The 22,751-nt window shown below is 48.6% G+C and overlaps 1 protein-coding gene across 3 annotated transcripts in view; it reads right to left on the bottom strand.

Moving 5' to 3' along the window:
• LOC142575738 (nose resistant to fluoxetine protein 6-like) overlaps positions 1-7,298 on the bottom strand; it is a 191,958-nt gene extending 184,660 nt beyond the window's left edge. For all 3 annotated transcript variants that reach the window (XM_075685344.1, XM_075685361.1, XM_075685353.1), the window contains exon 1: positions 6,355-7,298. In XM_075685344.1, the coding sequence (XP_075541459.1) occupies positions 6,355-6,757 (403 nt within the window). In that variant the 5' untranslated portion in view covers positions 6,758-7,298. The remainder of the gene's footprint in view (positions 1-6,354) is intronic.
• Between the last annotated feature and the right edge of the window lie 15,453 nt (positions 7,299-22,751).

Here is a 22,751-nt window from a genome sequence, read left to right as displayed (position 1 = left end):
TTATTATTATTATTATTATTATTATTATTATTATTATTATTATTATTATTATTATTATTATTATTTACATTCAAACCAGACGGCTGACGCTAGTTTCTGCGAAATGAAATTAAAAGCAAAAAGGAAACGAGAGGCTAAGAGAGCTTATAAAAAACAAAAGCAACAAAACTCACAACACAACAATTTTTCAAAACTAAAAAACATCACACGTATGCGTTTGCTGCAGTGTATTTCACCTACACAGAAACAAATGTCTGCACTCTACACAAACCGCACATGTCGTTTCGCCAGTACCACTTTTAGTCGTGTTTCAGGTGCAAGTTCTGCAATGAAGGCGACGTTAAGCAACTATACTGCTCAGACCTGTTTTTATTCACTCACTCTTTCCATTTAGAAACGGCGATATCAGCTTGTTTCATAAATGGGGCCTTGCTCCACAGTGGCGGGTAACGTTGGGTGTACATAATAAGCAAGTGCCATAAGATTCCACGAGAGCACATAGGCACAGACAAGCCGAAATTAATGAAATCCATTCAACGCTCTCCACGGCGAGAAGGGGTCAGACACCGTAATGCGCCATGCGTGTTGTCCCACTGGGAGGCCCCATAGCGACTCACGGCTTCTCGCCATATAGTCTACGAAACGCACACGCACACTAACATATAAAGAAAATAATAAAAACGTACGATACTAGCTTGAAGGAACGTGTACACTGAAGGCCATTAGTGCTTTGCTTCTCTTTCTGATATAGGCCTGGATAGCGCTGACTGTCAAGCCTAGTTCGTGTGTACGAGACTAACCTTCCCCCTGGCGTTATTTTCACTACAGGAGACGTTTGGGGGAACACATGGCGCGATGATAAGTAGACATTGTGAGGCTATACGCCAGAAATAATCTGGAAAACCCCTCTGGCTGGTTGCCGCATTAGTGAAAAACATTTACCAGTCTGCTCGCTGCCGATGCATACGTTAGATAAACGAGAACTAAATTAAAACTTGTACTGCACCTGGAACGTGCCCCACTCGGGGCCCAGCTTCATTTTCGATTCGCGCTCGGTTTCGCTCCGATCTGAGCGCGTACCAACCAACGGAGGCCAACGGTTGACCTTTACTATTACAGTACGTTAAAATAACGTTGCCGTTCTATTTTAATTAATGACCGCACTCGCCGTGGTGGCTCAGTGGCTACGGCGTTGCGCTGTAAATCACGAGGTGGCAAGGCTCAACTTCCGGCCCCGGTGGCGGCATTTTAATGCAGCCGAAAGCCGAAACGCCCAAAACTTTCGTGTACTTGGATTTAGGTGCACGTTAAGAACCTAAACGTCGTAACCCACTGTGCTTTTTAGGGACGTAAAAATCCACAATTTTATTTTACATTTTTTATGGATACCGCCTGCCGCTGACTGAGCGTGCGCTGTACGCCCTGCTCATGCACAGTCGACGGTGGACGGTATCTTCTTTTTTTATTTATTAGCTGCAAAATGTGGGAAGTTTAGCTGCGGAAAGGGCCAAATGTCCAAATGTTAACTAGGCAAACCAAGAAAAAAAACAGAAAATAGTGAAATCACACAAAAAGAACGCTGTCATGGCAAGTCTATAACAGAACAGTAACGAAACCCGCCGTGGTTGCTTAGTGGCTACGGTGTTTGGCTGCTAAGCACGAGGTCGCGGGATCGAATCCCGGCCACGGCGGCCGCACTTCGATGGGCCCGAAATGTGAAAACACCCGTGTACTTAGATTTAGGTGCACGTTGAAGAACCCCTGGTAATCTAAGTTATTCCGGAGTCTCCCCCACAACGGTGTGTTTCGTAGACAAATCGTGGTTTTGGCACGTAAAACCCCATAGCTAAATTTAAATTAAATTGAAACACTAACAAAGCAAGTCTATGGATCACGTAAAAAGATGAAAGCTACAAGAGCACACGAACAACACAAGCGTGAGTAGGTCTTGGGAATATAAGAGAAAATTAAAAATGCACATATACTGTACACAGATAATTTATCCAGTCACTATCCGCGAGATAATCCCGTAGAGCACTAAGAGTTAATCTCTGTTGGAGCACGACTAGGGAAGCCGGTTTAGGTAATGGTGGCTGTAGAACGACGGCAACGCTACATGCTAAAATACTGCATCTGATAATTGTTCAAAGTGAGGGCTGGTACTGTGCACTGGTAGAAAGACTAATAAGCATGATATTACGCGAGCTAGACAATTCCCAACGGCATTTCGCAGGTTCAATTCACGTGCAAAGCCGTTAACGTAACTTTTCTTGAGCTTCCAAAAACTATGCGACACTGATATGCAACTAATAACGCGACATCATTGTTTAAACCATGCAAAAGCATACGCCGTATGGATTCTTTTGTCTGGCACGTCATAGCCATGCGTTATGGGGCTTTGGTGCTGACATAGGTATGCAACCACATACAGGGTGTTTCAGCGAACACTTTCAAAAATTCTTAAACGTTGCCAGTGGCCGATAACACAGTTCTAGTTCATGAGGTGGTCTACTCGAAGCGGCACACACTGCTTGCACAAAACATTGAAATGCATAATCGACTAAGTAATGGATTCGCTAATTAGCTTTTTAATTGATGACGTTGTTGTCCATATTGCAATTTGCAAATTCTAGCCGTGCAGTTCGTGAGGCGGATCCACTTTCAACGAATTCTCAGGATGACAGCAGTTTCTCGATATACTTTCCCGAACTTTGCGCAGAAATGCACTGGCGTTCCAGTCACTTTTGTGCTTCAATGCACTCAACGAGGATTTCTTAAGAAAGTAACTGCAACGCCAACGCATTTGTCCTTAAATTCCGGGAATTAATATCTCGAAACTGGTGTCATCCTGAGAATTCGTTCCAAGTGGATCCGCCTTACGACCTTCACGGCTAAAATTTGCAAATTGCAATATGGGCCATAAAGTAATTGTTTAAAAACATAATTAGGAAATGTATGTTAATTAGTCCATAATGCACTTCAATTTCGTGTGCAAGTAGTGCCAGCAGCTTCGAGTAGACCACCTCATGAACTAGAATTGTGCTATCTGCTAGAAGCAACCTTTCAAAAATTTTGAGTGTTCGCTTAAACACCCGGCATATCGCACTTAAAATAATACCGAGGCGCCTAGCCACCACGCGCTCGACTTGCTTAACACAGCATTCTACGCAATATCGTGTGTTTTCAATGGCATCTGTACAGAAGAACGTCAGTGGACAAACACAAACAAGCACCTATACAAACACCTCATGAAAGTGGCTTGTTGGGCTAGTTGGTACATGGTTATACTAGGAGAATGCCAGCAAACTTGAGAGTAGAAAAAAAAAATCAAGAGGCAGACATAGACAAAGAGACAGGAAGGTGACAGGAAGACAGTACCAGCCACCTTCCTGTCTCTTTGTCTATGCCTGCCTCTTGATTTTTTTTCTACTCTCAAGTTTGCTGGCATTCTCCTAGTATACAAACACCTATATGCAGGATTTTCATACGCCTCGGGTAAGCTTGGTCGAGTCAGCGAATGTCTCATTTTCATTTTATTGCTTTGAACAGTTGACAGTGAAACTTACAAGACCGTAATGCAGCGGCAACGATCTAATGTGAATCGAGGCTTTAAACGTAAAACTGGTTGGTTTCAATGGGAACTTCACGTTTCATTTCGTTTCCCGTGCTTTGGCGCACACGGTTGCTAGCTCATATTTTCAGAAGTAGATGACGTAGAATTGAAGAATTTTCATTTTAGGCGGTGAAAATATGCTGTAATTCTCCTCTAGAAAGCTACACATGAATGTTCAAGGGAAACACCTCATGACGCTACAAATCACACTATGCCATCATGCAAGTATGGTTCTGATCGAATAACGAAACAACTATTCCAACGTAACAATTTTCGGCATCCTGGCGCTTTATTTACACCATTAAGTAATCAGATGCTTTCAAGACCGCTGCAAGAGAGGATGCACGAGAGCAAATATGACTTCTCTTGGGCTTTGTTTTCTTAATTTGATGCAAAATGAAGGGCAGGATCTAAAGATGAGGAATGAGAGATGTTTTGTTTGTTTGTGTGTGTGTAAGTGTGTTATGTAGCTTTCATGGGCTTACTGCAATCACACAACAGCTCTGCGCCGCAGCCCACACCAACAATTGGTAGCAGAGGTACCATCACGCTACCATCTAGCAGCGGACAGAGGCCACGACATTGTATATCAGTGACTACCTGGACACTGCAGCATTACTGACAATGAAAGTGCCGACAAAGCTGCCCGTGAGGCACGTGGTGAGCGTGAAAGCACCTCGATGCCTTGTCGAGAATGGATGCAGCACGGCACTTCAGCAGTCTTGCCCATAGTCGAAGAAAATGGGATACACTGAAGTTCACCAACCGGCGCCTATATGATAGGGACCCACATATGAGATTACAACTGTTACCTGGTTTATGACTGACGGGAAGACGTTACTGTGCCACCTGCGAGTAAGAGTTTCTTTTGCAAACGCCTATTCATCCTTAAATCGAATGGCGGGCAGTGCCAATTGCAGCACATGTAATGTCGCGGAAACCACCAAATATCTCCTGTGTGACTGCCCCACATACGAAGACGAGAGGAGTGTCCTTCGGACAGCTTTGGGGCACTTAGACGACAGGCCTTGCACAGAGCAGAAGATCTTGGGCCCGTGGCCTCGTGCGTCTGCTGTGTGCAAGGCCACAAAGGCGCTGCTGCGCATTTTGAAGCGCACCGCCTGTACGACCACCTGTGACTGACTCAACGATGAACACTTCTGTGTGTGTAACAATGAAAAGTGTGAACTTCTCTCTACGTTCTTCTATTCCAATCCCATTTCCCCATTCCGTAGTGCAGGGTAGCCTACCAGGTTCAGCATGGTTAAACTCCCTGCCTTTCTATTATGACTTCTATCTCTCTCTCTCTCTCTCTCTCTTTGGAGTTCACTTCCGACATCACCGATACCAAACGCCTAAAGAGCATCACCACGAAATACTTTATGCTGCCATCCGTGCAAAACGAAGCTCACAATTTTTGAAACCGGCTTCCTGTTACGTACCCAGATTGAAACAGACGGCGGATTATGATGCATGCTGACCGCTCGAACATGCAGTGTTTTGGCGCAAGAGTGAAGCGATTTTCCAGTTTGCAGGTGCTGAATATAGTTGACACTGGCGCTGGTTGCACGCATTGTAAATGGGCAAATAATGCGAAATAAATGCGAAACAACCTGCTTTTTTCGCATTTTCCTGTTGAATGTAGAATGCTGCGCAACAAATTTTTGTGTACGCCTGCCTTCGACTGGACTTGGAGACAGATGCACGAGCCCGTGAGCATAGGTTCTGCCATAATTTCCAGAGTTCCGAGGTATCTGCTGCGCCGAAGCACCAGAAATTAACAGGCAAATAGCTTTCCATTCAGGCCCGCAATTGTTGGCGAGAATATTAGAGCACCACGTGTCTTCTTCGTTCCTGTAGTTCGCCTGAGGCAAGCGGTAAAATAAATTAGGGCGATATATTTGCTCTTAGTGCAAGATTACATCTATAGTTACGTAAGGAAAACGGATTTCGAGCGACGATCCGAAGGAAGTTGCCAAGAACCAGCATGTTCTATACCAGACACTTACTAGGTTTTCCCAGAAGCAAACAGACATGACTAATAATAAAAAAAAAAAACAGAGGGAGAGAGATATAAAGACAGACTTATAGCATATTGAAAAGAATTAAAAACGACCTTTCGCGAACACAGGAAACGGCCATTTTGCAAACGGGCGATTTCGAAGTGTCCGCCGCGATATCGACCTCGTCGCTCGAATTGCCGATTTCCGAATAACGGCACGCGGAATTCGTGACATAACAACTGCATGTCGCGAAATAGTATTTTTTTTTTCAAATCTGCAAAGTGATATTTCATATCAACTCAATTCATTTCTTCGTGATAACCAACTGTAACATCCTAAGACTTACCTGAGGGCTTACAATAAATTGGGCACCATCTCTCCGACTCTCTCTTTTTCTGATAATTTTAGTATAGGTTGAATATTTTACCGCTACTGTAACCGATACCGCGTTCCCCCAGCTGAGCATGCGCGGTAGACCATGCGCTTGCGCAGTCAGCGGTAGGCAGTATCGGTATGAAAGTAATTAACGCGCTGCTTACTCTTTCTTAAACCGATATAAAGCGAGCGCTCGTCATACACAGCGTCCGTGAGATGAACTTTCTGCTCGAAATGTCCGACCGAAGCTTCCCCGCAATATTTACCAAGACACGCTCGCAAGACTGTCAGAAATGTGCAATAGCGATTGGCATAGGACGGATGGCGGGTGTGCAAGAATGATATTTTTGTATGGAGGCTTACGTTTGAAGGCCCACTTCTCGAGTTTGCGCAGCCCGAAAACGATCTTGAGCAGCGATTGGGCGCAGCGGATGTCGATGCCCACGTCACCTATCTCGAGGAGGTACGGCAACGCTTGTCTGAGCAAGTTGTCCACCTGTCCACGCAGACCCTTGTCGTAGGTCTGCCACAGCTCCAGCACACTGGCCTCGTCGTGGGAGATGTTGACTCCACCGTTGGCGCCGTCGCTGGAAGGCACCAGAAACCGCTGGGCGAAGGTACGGTTCTCCAGGAACGACGACGTGTCTTCCTCCAGCACGGGCCGAATATCGATTGCCCGCGCGCAGCCAGACAAGAGCGCCACTGTCAGCGCCGCTGGGACCAGGACGGCCGCCGGCCCAACCCAGCACAGCCCACATCGCATCATGTCTCAGCCCCTGTCTGGAAGCAGGGCTTTGCGATTATTTTCCTCGTATTCGACAAAGTACGGGTGGAAGACGGAGAGGCAGGGTAGCGCTGCCCCGGGTGCACTCACGTATCCAGGAGCCGAACGCACCCCAGTTGTGCGTCGAGCGCGATTTACTGCTGTGATGACAGTTCACTTGGGTCCGTCTGCGGGGAGGCGCTGAGAAATATTTCGCACCACCAAATACGCACCGAGAAGGGAAGGGCAGGAGCGCGCCCGACCGGGCACACATGAATGTACATCGGCGCCCACGCATCAAGACATGCCTGCTCAGGGGTCCTGGTGGCTGGCTGGCTTTCACTCCAATTCGCACTGCTGCGAGTTACCGTCACATTCGGTGGCCGCGTTAACAACGCTGGCGTCGTGAGGTCGAGTGAAGGCTCGTGTGGAACACTTCGCGCTCTCTCTTCCTGCCGCAGCGATTGGTGGATGAAGCCGGCGCGCTCGGATCACTAGCGCGCACCAGTATTGGGCAGCGGCGGTTACTCCACTATCTGAGAAAACAGCGAGAGGCGCCCGCCGTGCGGCGCACTACGGCGGCGTGCGAAGGCCGGTTTCTGCCGAGGAGGTATTTCCCTTCCTTCTGCATTTCGAGGGGGACAGCGCGCTTTCTCGGCTCTTTTGTTTCTGTGATTTCCTGGACTTGGCGGTTCCCCCCAACCTCCATGTTGGTCGAGACAGCGACCACGACGGTGGCGGGAGGTCGCTAGGCAGCTTCAAGGGGAATCCGCGGGGGTTTCCTCGTCACGTGGACGCCGTCCTAAGGGCGCGCACCACTTTCGCGCATACACGCTGGGTCGCTGTGCGCCGTGTAGTCTCCGCTGGTTGTTGTCTTGGGGAGGGCCGCCGTCGCCTCCTTTCGGCGTTGCAGCTACTGCAGTAGGTGTTTGCCGCGCTGCCGGCGCAGCCACCGACAGTCGCACGCTGTTATGTTAGCTGTTCGTGAGCTCCAGGTCTGAGAATTTATTGCATGCTGTGTAAAGCCGGTCTCGAGTCGGAAAGCACGGCCCATTTACCAGGGCTCTTTGTGTCAATAAATTGAAGCGCACTGCGCAGAGCCGTGAGTTCTGCAGCCGTGGACGCCGTGACATGTGAAGTCCTTAATCTCAGTGTTAGTCCTCTTGTCGGTATAAACACAGCACCCCCAGAACTGGTCGATGTGGTCGGTCCGTCAGTATAGATGTGTACGTGGCTACTGTATTTCTCGTACAACAGGAGTAAGCTCAATTGCTTTAGTGCAAGCGCTGGTAGATCTGACTTTTTCTGAAGTCCTGGAATTCTGAGGTTTACTTCAGTATGGCACAAATACCATGGAGGTGACACCGACCTTGCCGTAGGTGTGTACCCCGATGTAAGTGAGGCACGATATGCACTGACAGTTGTGCTAGGTGACGTGCGGGGTCTTTCCACGGTGAGTGCGGCGAGGTGGTGGCAAGGGGTCCCGGCAATGTGCCTGACATGTGCACGCATTGTCTCGACGGCAATGTGCGTCGTGGTTGCATAATCTTGAGCAATGGCAATAGTTTCAGCCGTGACGCACTGCGTGGTAATCCAAGGCATATCCTCAGAGCTTGGGCTTGAATGCTCTGAACTGTACGCAAATTGGTTTTGCAGGTGTTGGATATTACAGGTAGGCAGTACCGGAGGAACCCGACAAACAACACCCTGTACAGCTGTAACATGGATTGTGTGGACACCCCCCAGCTCTTTCCTGCAAGGAACCTGAACAGATGCCATATAGAAATCAGTCGTCTTTTCATGTTGTTCACGTGAGGAGTCCAGGACAAGTCTCTCTCGATCACAACACCCAAGAACATGTGACTTCTCTTGGACGATATCACTTGTATGTTCATTGATATATGGCGTACGCAGACATTGACTTCCGGCTAAACGCCACCATTGCGCTCTTTTCCAACGTCACCTCCAGACCTTGTTTACGAAGGTAGTATGATGTCGACGAGGCCACCTTCTGAAGCAGAGCGCGAAGCTGAAGTCGTGTCACCCCAGAGGTCCAGATACAGAAGTGTGCGTCGTAGATAGCGAGTGGAACGGTGCTTGGCAAGTCCTCGAGTAGTCCAACAAGGGCTAGATTAAAAAGCGTTAGGGACTCCGCGGGCTACTGTAATACTGGAGTGTCGGGCCATCCCCGGTGAGCACTTAGAATGATCGCATCTGTAGGTAGGAAGATTATTAAGCCAGAAACGACGTAAAAACGAAAGACTGACAGCGACGCTGCCTTGAAGTGCCTGCACCATCTCGTCCTGACGTCATGAACCTCGACAGTGCCTGCTTGGGCCTAGCTAATTTTTTGGAGCACAGTATGCAGGGTGTGTGTGTGTCTGTGTGTGTTTTTGCTGCACCAATTTTTTTAAAGATTGCCTATAGCATATAGCACAATTCTGACCCTTCATCTAAATTAGTCAATGAAGCGTCTATTACTTCTACAAGAAATCAATATTTTCAACTGAATCTTGAACGTAATTATGCTAATTAACTTATTAATTAATTGCTTTACACCGCCTATTTCAATCTACAAATTATAGCCGCTGAGTTCGCACAGCGCATCCACTTGGAACAAACTCTCTGGACAGCACCAGCGGCGCTATAACGTAAAGCCCCCCCCCCCCCTTCCAAACATTTCTATTCCAATTCTGCAATCAGCCCTGCGTGATTGGTCAAACACTTTTTTGAACCCTCCCCCCCCCTCTCTTCGCCTGTCTGTCACGCGACGTCACGAAAACAGCGATGGCTCCCCATCTGATATGACGCGTGCACAATAATTATGCATCACTGGACCGATCAAAAGAAAAATAGTTATTTGCGATTCGACGCCATTTCGCCGTTAGCCCTCGGCTATTGGTCAAAAGTTTTCGGACTTCACCCACTTCACCTGCCTCTCACGCGAAGTCACAAAACCGCGAAACTACGCCGCGTCAAAGGGACGTGTGTGCGTTAGAGATGTATTAATATGCCGAACAAAACTGCATTTTTTCCCTGAATAGCTGCAGGCTGCCCCGTTCCGAAAGAAATAAAAGATGGCTGCCGCCGATAGGTCAGGCGCTGGCTGCTCGCATCTGCCGGAGAGTATGGGTTTATTTACGCACAATAAAACTCTGTGCGTGGCCGCGTAACGTTTTCGAGCACTTTCGGCACGTTTACGACCTCGTTCTGCCAACTCTTCTTTGCTGAGGATTCGTTTTAGCGGCATTCTTAACCTTCGTTGCATGCCGCCGCGATTTTCGACCAGCCGCTTCAAGCTAAGTAAGGGAAAGCGGACCAATCGCAAACGCCGGCACCACCCTCTTCATACGGTTGTCGATTTTCAGTGCACTGGCTCGGCTCCATCGAAGCCCTCTCCACAGCCAATTAGATAAGAAAAAAAAACGGTCAAGGTAGACAATGTTATTCGTTTTTAAATCAAGCAAAAGTGACCCCCTATAAACGTGGAGAGCGTTTGATTTTGCTGTTAAGGCAACGCTGCGGGTCACCTCCCAATGCTTGCGTCAGCGGTTACGCAAATTTGACTTCAAGAGATTGGAATAAAAACGCATTGGAATAGCTTTAGGTTATAGGGCCCCACGTTTTATTAAAAAGTGAAATCGCAGTCATTCTGCGCAGAAATTTGTGTCTAGTTCACATAAGTTGGCTAGTTCACAAAAGTTTACTAGTTCACACTTACATTGCTTCCACACAGAGGTCCCAAAAGTCTTACAGTTTCGCCCTCTTGAATAGCCCGTTAAATTTAGCCGGTGTCGAATAGAATAGGAAGCTGCAAGAGCCTGCAAAGACGTAGGACCCTCAAGTTGGCACCACTTTTGCTATTCAGTTGAAACATAAATTGATAAATAAATTTTACTCTGCAATGTACATGAAAACTAGATGCATGAACTTGACGCACACTCGTGTTTCTTACACTCGACAACATCAAGAATACCTACCTGTACTACTGGACAAAAAACTTTTGTTTCCTTGGTAAACTTGGGTACTGAAAACATGCGACCGGAAATTTTTTGGTATTGCAAGCACACTGCTGCCTCAGCAAGGAGGAAATGGTCTGTAGTATACGCATAAAACCGACACACATGGAGCGAACTTTCCTGACGAACTTCCGACGGCGAGCGCCGGCGCGGATACACGGCGGTGTGCCTTAGTCGTGCTGCACACATGCAAAGAAAAAAAGGCGGCCACCGCCAGGCCACCGTCGCCATGATTTCAGTGTTGCTAGAAGCATGGTGGCACTGTAAAATGAAAACAAAACAGTTTGTTTTTACAGGCCTACCATTTATCATTTAGTGGCGCGAACAACTTCGGTTTAATGTGAATTTCACAATTTTAACTTTTTTTCCATCATGGGCGCTATAACGCAAAACTATTCCAAACTTTTCTATTCCAATTCTGCTATCAGCCCTCCACGATTGGTCAAAAACTTTTTTCGACCACCCCCACTTCTCCTGTCTGTCACGCGACGTCACGAAAACCGCCATCTACCTCCCCATCTGATATGATATGTACACACTCATTATGCATGATTTGACAGAAAAAAAGAAAAACAGTTCTTTCTGATTCGACCCCTTTTCGCCATTAGCCCTCGGCTATTGGCAAAAAGTTTTCGGGCTGCACCCACTTCACCTGCCTGTCACGCGACGTCACAAAACCACAAGGACTCTCCGCGTCAAAGTGACGTGTACGGGATAAAGATGCATTAATATGCCGAACAAAACTGAATTTTCTTCGGAATAGCCGCAGGCTGCCCCGTTCCGAAAGGAATAGAAGATGGCTGCCGCCGATCGCTCAGACGCTGGCTACTCGCACCTGCCGGAGAGCATGGGTGTATTTAAGTATAATAAAACTTCTTGCGTGGCCGTGTAACGTTTTCGAGCACTTTCGGCACGTTTACCCCCTTATTCTGCCAACTCTTCTTTGCTGAGGGTCCATTTTAGCGTCATTCTTGATCTTCCGTTGCATGCCGGCGCGATTTTCGACCAGCCACCGTAAGCTAAGAAAGGGAAAGCCGACCAATCGCAGACTCCGGCACCACCCTCTTCATCCGGTTATCGACTTTCAGTGCAGTGGCTCGGCCCCATCCAATCCCTCTCCACTTGAGCGTTCTCCTCGCCTCTTGTCAGCCAATTAGATACGACAAGCCGCTCAGTGTAGGCAATGTTATTCGTTTTTCAAGCAAACAAAAGTGACCTCCTATGAACGAGGAGAGCGTTTGATTGGTCTGTACAGACAACCTACAGACAACCCTGCGGGTGACCGCCCGGTGCTTGCGTTGGTGGTTACGCAAATTTGACGTCACGAGATTGGAATAGAAACATATTGGAATAGTTTTACGTTATAGGGCCCCAGAACCTAGACTGCAGAAGAAGGCGAAAACGCTCGAGTTGCTTGCACTGTGCAGCGGTAATCGTGATCGGGTCAGAAAATGTCCCGCATTCGTCTCAGTCGCGCCGCTGTAATGGGATGCGCTGCTTCCTGGTCGAGTGCGGACTGCGCCGAGACCCCATCCTCGACTCAGAACAAAAAGGCACCTGCCGCCACCAGTCATTAAAGAAGAGACAGAAGAGAATGCTCACTAAGACTGCCTACTTCGAATGACAGCGCTAAACTAAACAGTGCTTGGTATCGGCCTCTGGAACAGCGCACGCCGATGTGAACAAATCACACATGTGAATAAAGGTGCCATAATTGATCACCGTCAGGGTCACTTTCAACCTCCGCTTCAATCTCGTGCCACACGCTCACCTTTTCCCGAGTGTCCTTGTAGTCGGCACGTGAACAATCCCATAATATCGGTCGCATGTGGACGGCTGTTGTTAATCAGTCATTATACGCGACGCGCGCAGCTTTCGTGGCCATGCTTATTTTATGGCTACGCACGTCAAATTTTGGCGGCCGGAAGTCGCATGCAGTTGAGCCCCGATTGGTCCGCGCTGAGCGCCTGCGTTCGCCGCTTCCGGCAGGCGCGGCGGAGGGCTGGCAGCCCGGCTTGATCGGCGTTGAACAGCTACGTTTTGGTTGTGGCTTCCGGCGTCCGGGCGGACGTCGCCGGGCGGCCGGCCGGCCGGCGCTCTTGGGTTGGGTTGGCCGCCATGTGGGTCGGCCTTAAGGCTTCTTGGAAAACCTCGACTGTATAGGTGAGCAGTGCAACTTTATGTACGCGTTACTCGTGCTTACCGTTAATTAATGCCAAAGTCACCCGAACAAACGCTTAATGTTTGTACGCCACACGTTTCCTTCGGTCAATACGTGTCATTTCTGAAGCACGTGCAGATTGATCGATCAGTACTGATAAAGAAAGGAGAGAGAGAATCAACTTTTATTGAGCCCTTAGTAAAGGTTGGTGCGCGCTGGCACCAGACGGGGTGGAACCTTCTTCTCAGGTCCCATATGCGTCCAGCAGTTCCTGGCTCCCAGCCGCCAGCGCGAGCTGGGTCGGTAGGTCGGGGCTGGACAAGGTCTCCCATCGTTCGGGGGGGTTGGGGCTGGGGAGGGTGGGGGGTAGGGATGGGGGGGGGGGGTTTCTGAGCTTAGTGCACTCTGAAAGGATGTGTGCTAGAGTGCCTTCTGATCGTCCGCAAAATGGGCATGAAGTGTCATGCTCTGTTGGGAACATCTTGTGCAAGAGCACGGGATGCGCTAGCGACCCCGCTTGCGTTACGCAAGCGGGGTCGCTTGCGTAACGGGGTCGCTTGCCGGGACCGTAGCGGGGTCGCTTGCCGGGACCTACACGAGCTCAACGGCCCGACCCGGTGATTTGCGTTTGGTGAGGATCGCTAGTGCCGCGGGAGAGATGTTCCGCTTGCGCTAGCTTGTGTAGGTGGTCTTGGAGTCTGTGACCACGGTCCTCATTCCCGTTTGTGCGAGTGAGAGGGTCACGGCCACTTCTTCTGCTTCGGCTGCATTCGTCGTCCGTATCGACGCGCCTGTGACCAGTTTATCGTTGGTGGTGAAGACCGCCGTTGCTCTGGCGCCGTGCTTGGGAAGCGAGGCGTCCGCGTAGAGAACCTCGGGGTCCTCTTCCACCTGTCGAGTGAGTGCCTTGGCTCGCGCAGAGCGTCTTTCGTCGTTCCTCCCCGGCTGCATGCATGTTCCGGGGGAGGGGCTTCGTCTTAATAATGTCTCTCCACGTTGTGGGGAGCGGCTCCGTTGTTGGTTGCTCTTCAATTTGCCATCCAATCTTGCGTAGGACGGCCCGGCCGTGCTCTGTCCGGCTCAGCCTTACTCTCTGGTGGGATAGGTGTGCTTCCACCAGCTCATCCACCGTGTTGTGGGCACCCATGTCCGGCAGCTTCTGCGTTGACGAGTAGACTGCGATGCCCATGGCGAGTTGACTGCTTACCTTATCGTCGTGTTCAGTGCCTCGCTGTTCACCTTCGTAAGCTGGAGGTACGGGGCGGAGCACGTTACGCGTGACACGATGAATGCCTGCACCAGGCGCAGTGCGTCTTCTTTGATCCATCTGTTCCGGTTGGTGACTTTCCGTCCGGATCATGCTCAGGACCTGCTCTGATGTGGTCTTTATTTTGTTGACGGCTGCGTGCGCCTTGCCGTCGCTGCGCAACAGCAGGCCCAGTATCCGGATCAGCCGCGTTGGCTTGATCTATGTGCGTCGATGGTGATAATTATGTTCGGCGGCGGCTCTTTCTTTGGTCTTCCGGGCTGTACTATGAGCAGCTCCGATTTCTGTGGAGCGCAGCTCAGGCCGCAGGTCGTGGCATACTCGTGGACGGTCGTTGCCGCTCTCTGCAGGGCTTCCTCCGCCCAGGCATCGGACCCCGCGCGGTTCGTCCACACCGTTATATCGTCGGCATAGAACGCGTGGTCCACGCCTTCGATCTGACTGAGTAGTTCGGGCAGGGGCAGGAGGGCCAGGTTGAAAAGCAGAGGCGACAGGACCAACCTCTGTGAGGTACCCCTGCCTCCGAGCTCCACAGGCTCGCACCAGTCCTTTCCTATCCGTATAGTCGCCGTTCGATTGGTTAGGAAATCTTTAATATAGCTGTAGGTCTTGCGGCCACACCCCGTCTTGCGCAGGTTCTCGAGCACGCTGGCGTGGGGCACGTTGTCGAAGGCCCCCTTGAGGTCCAAAGCCAGTATACCCCGGGGCGCGTGCCTCGTTGCTCTCTTAATCACTAGTTCGTGTAATTGGATCAGGACGTCTTGGGTGCTCTGCTCAGGTGCTGGCGCAATCCATACATGGTCGCCGGCATCTGACTCGTCTCGTCCAGGTGTGCTTGAAGACTTCTGAGAATCATGCGCTCCATGACATTGCCCACACAGGACGTGAGCGAGATCGGGCGCATGTTCTCGATCGTCAGAGATTTGCCGGGTTTCGGTATGAACTGTACTTCTGCCTCTTTACATCCTGCGGGCAACTTCGAGCTTTCCCAGGTTCTGTTGATGTGACCCAGGAACCCGCGTGCCGCCGCATCGCTCATGTTGTTGAGCAGCTTGTATGTAATGGCGTCCGTTCCGGGTGCGCTCGTCTTATTACTTTCGTCTATGGCTGTTAATAACTCTGTGATGGTGAACGGTTTATCCAATGCCAGATTTTCCGTTCCCCCGTATTCCACCGGTATCGAAGATCGCTCTTTCTCCGTCTTGAGGTAGATCGCCTTGAGGTCTTCAATGAGCCTTTGGCCGCTGCCATCGTAAGCGTTCAGAACTTTGGTGAGGTTGCGGTCTTGCTGCTCAACGGGTCGATCAGGTGTTTGAGCAGGCACCAGGTCTTGCGCGCCGACAGCTTTCCCTGCAGCCCGTCCCACGTACTCATCCAATTCTCTCGGCACAGCTTGGTTGCGTATTCAGCGATCTGTTGGTTGAGTATCGCGATGCGTTTGGTGAGCTTGTTTCGACGTTGACGCTTCGATCTTCGTGTGAGCCAGTGCCGCGCCTCTCACATGTGTGCTAGCTTGGCGTCGACGAAGGGCGTCTGCATTGTTGTCACTACTTCTTGAGTAAATCTGTCGTGCGCGATATTTTGTTCTCGCGCCCATTCTGCGTGCGTTTGATGTCTGCCGTCCTCCGCGTTTTCTCCGGAGGTCTCGTTTTCTTCGTCCGTGTGCTTGCGCATTCGGTTCCAGTCGGTGATCCGGGCTTTGCCAAGGGCCGCCCGAAACCTTGATCTCTTGATCGTTATACTTATGATGCTGTGGTCGGAGCCCAGGTCTACGTCTTCGTTCTGCCAGGCCACTTCTAGGGAGCCCGCCATCCACGACAGGTCCGGCGTGGTGTCCCTGTTGACGCTGTTTCCTGTTTCCCTGTTGACGTTTTTCTTTTCGGGTGACGACGCCTGGTTCATTAAGGAGCGCCATTTCTTGGTCCTCCATTGCATTTGCTAGAGCCTTGCCTCGTTTAGATTGGTATTTGTAACCCTATGTATTGTGAGGGGCGTTGAAGTCGCCCAGGACCAGGAGCAGCCTGTTCCCCGCCAACCTCTTCGCCTGGCTCCCTGTTGTTTCAAAGTCGTACTGCCTTTGTGACGGCCTGCAGTATGCGCTCATCACAAACAGGTTTCCGGCACTGCCAATGAGGCCCGCTCGCTTGAAATATCATTCCGCGGCGCGCAACGTGTTTGCCACGCGTGTCCGTGGAAGGCGCTGCGGTTTCATGTAGCACTTGTTGCGCGTGGCACCGATGAGGCAACACCTCCTAAAAACTTCAGGTCTACGCGCTATGCGAGTGACGTCACATCCGGTAGGCGGATGACCGCGTCGCTCGCTGCCATCGCCGCGCATGGTGTCGCGTTTATAGGATGGTTTAGTTCCTCTCTATCGATCGCTGTATTCAGCGCATGTGACCGCTATACAAGCGTGAAAAAGAAAAGATAGGCATGCGTTCACTTATAAAGAAAACCACAACCCGCTGTTAAAGAGCTAGGGGCCTGGTCAGCTGCAGTGCACTTTTTAAAGAAGTAAGGTCGACGAAGTACTCTAGGTGAGTGAATGACTGCGATACAAAACGCAGGGCGACTTCTGCAGTGCAGTTGTTTGGGCGGCTTCTGCTTCATCCGCGCGCCACGTGAATTCGCGATGAAGAAGGCAACACCAGCAGCTCATCACCTTCATGCAAAATGTATAATAGTACCTACTGCAGCTTTCTAAGATTGTTGCTCCCACGGCGCTGTTTTTTATGTGCTAAAAATTCCAGAATGAAGCAACATTTGAAGTCGTTAACCAAAAGACAAATTTCCGTTTATTGATCAAGGGCATTCAAAGGCACTATAAATAAATAAAAACACAATATTAAAATACAGACAGTGAAAAAATCTAATAAAGCATCAAGGTGACAAAATTTAACTGCCAGGTATCAACCGCAGACTTGTAGAACAAATATCTTTTAAATATCAAGACATAACGAAACTCTACTCATGAACAAACTTAAGATTTGGAGCATGTCACATATAGGGGAAGAACAGGTCACCGTAACAAACGTCTTCAAGGTAATGAAGCAACACACAGTTCGGCAATGCAAGCCATCCTCTGTGTTTACGTGATTCGTCAAGTAGTAAAGCAACATGGTTCGCACTGGCACTGCGAAAGCAAACCAAAGCAATGAACACTCCACATACAAACATGCACATGCACAGTGAAATACAAGCAACACACTGACTGGCGATGTATTAAACTACAATGATAAAATTATCCAAAAAACAGAAGAGTTACCCAGGCAAAAGTGCAGAAAAGAGCAGAAAGCCATGAAAATAACCTTACTTTTTGACAGGACAGTTAGCTTGCTTTTTTAATTCCGCATTATGATATGACGCTGACAGAAGGTCGTTTGTCTTTTTGCAAATATTATTTAGAAAAATGCTTGCTGCAGTATACAGCAATAGGTCCATGACTTGTTCAGGTCTATGGCCATTCAGGCATGTGTCAAAGTCTTCAAATTCTGGTGATTAAGACCTCTGTTATTAAGCACATCAGAGGATTTCGCTGGTCTTCTAACTTCAAGAACCTGAGGCAGTGTTCCTTAGATAGAAGCTGTTTTATTACTGTGTGCGCATACATCACGGCATTTACAACAACTTGTGCTGGAAAACAAAGACCACCCCTATTAAGGGCGTTGACGAGGCTATTTTCTTCATGGGATTTCTCCACTTTTCAAGCCGCTACAAGGTTTCTGTTGCATTCCTCACATTTCAGTGCCTTACAAGCAGCATGAGCACAATACCCAGCTATGTGATCACTAGGAGTTTTGAAGACAAAGCATCCAGGTCAGAATTTGCGAAATGCTAAATGCTAAATGCTTTATCAAAGTACTGCTTTTGTCGCGTGCTCCGTTGACGAAGCCTGAGTTCTTCAGTTAATAGAACTGGCAGTGAATTTTGCAAATGAAGTTTTGCCTCACACTCGTACACTTGTCGAATAGAAACATGGTACTGGCCTCTCGCAAGTTGTCTGTATTGACCGAACTTCGCTTCGAGTGGATCGGTCTGAACTTTTCCTAGAAGCACGTAGCGCATCTTAAGTTCCTCAAGGCAGTAGCGAGAGAATTCCATAAGCCCACAAGACGTAAGACGCAAGACACCAACCGTTTCACAAGTGAAAACGCCATTGTCAAAACGTAGTACAATCCATATGTCTAGTCAGTACGCAAACGTCTCAAGAAGTTGGATTGTTTCATCATTTTCCATTGCTTTTACTGGCTCTTGAAAAGGGTCACGTTTCGGGAAGCCCTTCGAAGGTGTTTTGACATTTACCACTGACAACCAGCGAAGGATAATGTTTATAAAGTTCACAGTTTCTGCTGCTGTCAATGTCATTAGCATGCGCCAGAACCCCTTCTGCAGTAAATTGATTGAATACTCGTAGTGCAATCTTCATATTTTGCAAGTCTAACCTTGACGGATTGAAAGTTTTTGAAGTAAGCTGGTGGCCATACTTTAGCAAACACCCTTCTTCCAGTTTGTTTAGTCTGTGTAGTGCTTCAAACGAAGCCCACATGATATGAGCACTGTAAATTGTACAACTAGCCATCTTAAACTTCAGGTAATAGAAATTGGTGCCATGATTTTTTTGTTCACCCAATTATTCCGCACACATTTCAAGAGGTGGACTGTATCAACAACATAAAACAGGGGTCTCGTCGGGTCGCAGGGATGTGGATACACAAACTGCAGCTTTGGAGGACTGCAAAAGCTTGACATTGTCTTTCTATTAATAGCATTGTTGTCAGTAACAATACATACTACTTTGTATCCGTGTGACTCCAAACCAGTCACGACTTTTACGGTGACATTATGCAACATAGCAGCGTCAATGGTTTTAACAGGAAGGATGTGAGCGACCTCTTTAAAAGATGAAACCAAACTTTGTACCATAAAAACATGGGCCGTCTTGGCAGCGTCAGACGTGTTAAAGGCAGCTCCACAAATATTGCCACCCTTGTAATCGAAGAATGGTTTCAAGTGAATTTCATCAAGCATCAAAGTCAGCACGCGCCCGTGAGGCTCGAGACAATTCACACGCTTCTTCATGTTAGACAAAAAGATTTCATCCGTCTCTCCTTGCGGTGACAGCTCACATGATGCACAAAGCTTTCTGATGGTTGCAGGGTGAGGAAGTGTAAAAACACCTGCGTCTCGCAGGAATTTGTAAGCGTGGAGAGATACTGTAAAGAGAAGACTAGGAATAACCATCAAATGTGGTGAATATCTGGGCATTTTCATTGTGCCTATTTCCAGCTATTCTTTCAGCGCTTTAAGGGCACTTCTAGTTTCCACTGGTAGCTGCTGTTTCAAAACCTGGAGCAGGGTGTCGACAGCTTTTCCCACATCCTCAGGAATAATAGATTGTGTTTCAAAATTAGACAAATTCTCTAGAATTTCTAGGATGCATCTGATATCCTGAACTTTGCTGGGGACAGGATAGCCATTTACTTTGGTAAGTTTGACATTTTTATGACATACAGTTATGTCCATACTGTCACTGATACCAACAGAAGCGTCAATGCTTGGCATGGTGCTTCCGGTTAGCAAGAGGAACATTACACTCGACGAAGTATGCAGTACTGACCACTTCTCTGGCAACGAGGATCCCGGCTGCAGACATTCCTTCAGTTCTGTTAATGTCTGGAACTGATACCTGCCAACTCCCGTCCTATATGGCGACAATGAATCCGCCAATGCCTTTGCAAGGTGGGAGGACTCCAGTCGCTGTAATCAATCTTGTGGCTCCTCTCTTGTTTTGGAACACTGTGGTGTGGACAGGTATGATGGGCAGTCCTTGAATATTGAAGGCACATCACTAGGGTCCAGTCGTGGTACCGGCAAAGTGGCCTCAATAACCTTTCCAGTCCTTTGGGCATGATAGACGGACTTCTGGAAGTGCAGACATACTTCTCATGGAAGTGCAGCGCAAAGACCTGCAAAAACGAAAACGGGACTGTATCACGAAACGATGTCATAGTGTCTCCGAAAGGAGAGTACTTATATAATGTATATGTGCTCAAGGTAGTTTTTCTAGTACTGGCAGATTAGATTCTTTTGAGATGCAAGCAGAGACTGAACGAACACTTTTCACAGGAAACGCATGTGCTCCTCAGTTAGCGAATGCTAAAAGATCGAAAAGGCATGCTTCTATTTCACAACTATTCTTGTCGTTAAGCTCGGCAAGATCACTCCGCGAAAATCATAGCGGCTGAAGAGCATGGAAGAATGTACAAAAGGCACATTAAGCAAATGAACTATGAGAGCGAATCTAAATGTTACGACTGCACAACTGGGGCGCTATAACGTAAAACTATTCCAAACTTTTCTATTCCAATTCTGCTATCAGCCCTCCACGATTGGTCAAAAACTTTTTTCGACCACCCCCACTTCACCTGTCTGTCACGCGACGTCGCGAAAACCGCGATACCTCCCCATCTGATATGATGTGTACACACTGATTATGCATGATTCGACAGAAAAAAGAAAAAACAGTTATTTCTGATTCGACCCCTTTTCGCCATTAGCCCTCGGCTATTGGTAAAAAGTTTTCGGGCTGCGCCCACTTCACCTGCCTGTCACCCGACGTCACAAAACCGCAAGAACTCACCACGTCAGAGTGACGTGTACGCGATAAAGATGCATTATTATGCCGAACAAAACTGAATTTTCTTCGGAATAGCTGCAGGCTGCCCCGTTCCGAAAGGAATAAAAGATGGCTGCCACCGATCGCTCAGACGCTGGCTACTCGCCCCTGCCGGAGAGCATGGGTGTATTTGCGTATAACAAAACTTCTTGCGTGGCCGTGTATCGTTTTCGAGCACTTTCGGCACGTTTACCCCCTGATTCTGCCAACTCTTCTTTGCTGAGGGTCCGTTTTAGCGTCATTCTTGAGCTTCCGTTGCATGCCGCCGCGATTTTCGACCAGCCACCGCAAGCTAAGTAAGGGAAAGTCGACCAATCGTAGACGACGGCACCACCCTCTTCATCTGGTTATCGACTTTCAGTGCAGTGGCTCGGCCCCATCGAATCCCTCTCCACTTGAGCGTTCTCCTTGTTTCTTGTCAGCCAATTAGATACGACAAGCCGCTCAGTGTAGGCAATGTTATTCGTTTTTCAAGCAAACAAAAGTGACCGCCTATGAACCAGGAGAGCGTTTGATTGGTCTGTTCAAACAACCCTGCGGGTTACCGCCCGGTGCTTGCGTTGGTCGTTACGCAAATTAGACGTCAGGAGATTGGAATAGAAACATATTGGAATAGCTTTACGTTATAGGGCCCCTGAACGCCGAATTCATGAAATGACGAGAGCCGAAAGCATCGCCAACGAAGCTTAGCGTCCCCAACTGCATCAATGAATGGCCATGTGTCTGGTTTCAAGAAATAAAACTTTGAATCCGCTTCCGTGACCAATTTACTTTTCCTGCCGATAGCAAAAACAGTTGGGCGGCTCAAAACCGCTGGTATCACTAGCTGGTTCATGCTCGCGCAGATCATCGCACAGAACTTAGTATTTAGTGGTCAGGCTTTTTATTACAGCAAATGCACAGCGTACTTGCTTGACAGAATAGATCGGAGATGGCACCGTCTATCAGCGATGTCCGACTGAAAAATAACTTCCCTACAGCTCGAGCCGCAGTGCTATTTCTTCTCAACTGCAGAAGAACGAGAGCAGACTAAGCGAAACGTCGAGTGCTGGCGTTACTTAGATACCTTTTCTTCGCAAGACATCCTTCATATTTGATAATTTATCTCAAACAATTTGGCAAATATGCGACATAAAACTAGCAAAAACCAACTCTGCCTGATTTACGCCAGCACTGTGCGAAATATGAATGCGACAATTTTCGTCGATCAGCCGTAGGAGGCATTCTGAGAGTCCCTCCAACGCCTCGTCCCTCTCAGCGATGCAACAGATTGTAGGCCTAACGCTCAATAGGTTCGCACTGACAATGAACTTTGCGCACCGTAAAAGCGCACATGAAGGTACACAACAAGCTAATTAAAACAAACCTTACCCTTGAAGAAGCTGTAACTTGGTAGCCATTGCGTGGTATGGCACGCATCCGCTTGTTTCGCTGGACGTCGTCTTCTAGAAATGAGAAGACTTGAATTTTCGAGCCTTCGTAGTAGTTTCCCCGGCATTTCGGCACGCACCACTTGTACGGCATGCTGATAGCCCCAATTCACGGCTTAAGCACCACCACGCGCGTTAATCGCGCGCAGGAACGAACATCCAGTACATATAATAATATTTGGGGTTTTACGTGCCAAAACCACTTTCTGATTATGAGGCACGCCGTAGTGGAGGACTCCGGAAATTTTGACCACCTGGGGTTCTTTAACGTGCACCTAAATCTAAGCACACGGGTGTTTTCGCATTTCGCCCCCATCGAAATGCGGCCGCCGTGGCCGGGATTCGATCCCGCGACCTCGTGCTCAGCAGCCCAACACCATAGCCACTGAGCAACCACGGCGGGGGAACATCCAGTACAGAAACACAAAACCACGCCAGAACGAT

Source organism: Dermacentor variabilis, chromosome 1, assembly GCF_050947875.1.
Source record: "Dermacentor variabilis isolate Ectoservices chromosome 1, ASM5094787v1, whole genome shotgun sequence".
In the NCBI taxonomy this organism is placed as follows: Eukaryota; Metazoa; Arthropoda; class Arachnida; order Ixodida; family Ixodidae; genus Dermacentor; species Dermacentor variabilis.
The sequence above is the reverse complement of the archived record's forward strand: the minus strand, read 5'-3'. Positions and strand labels throughout refer to the sequence as shown.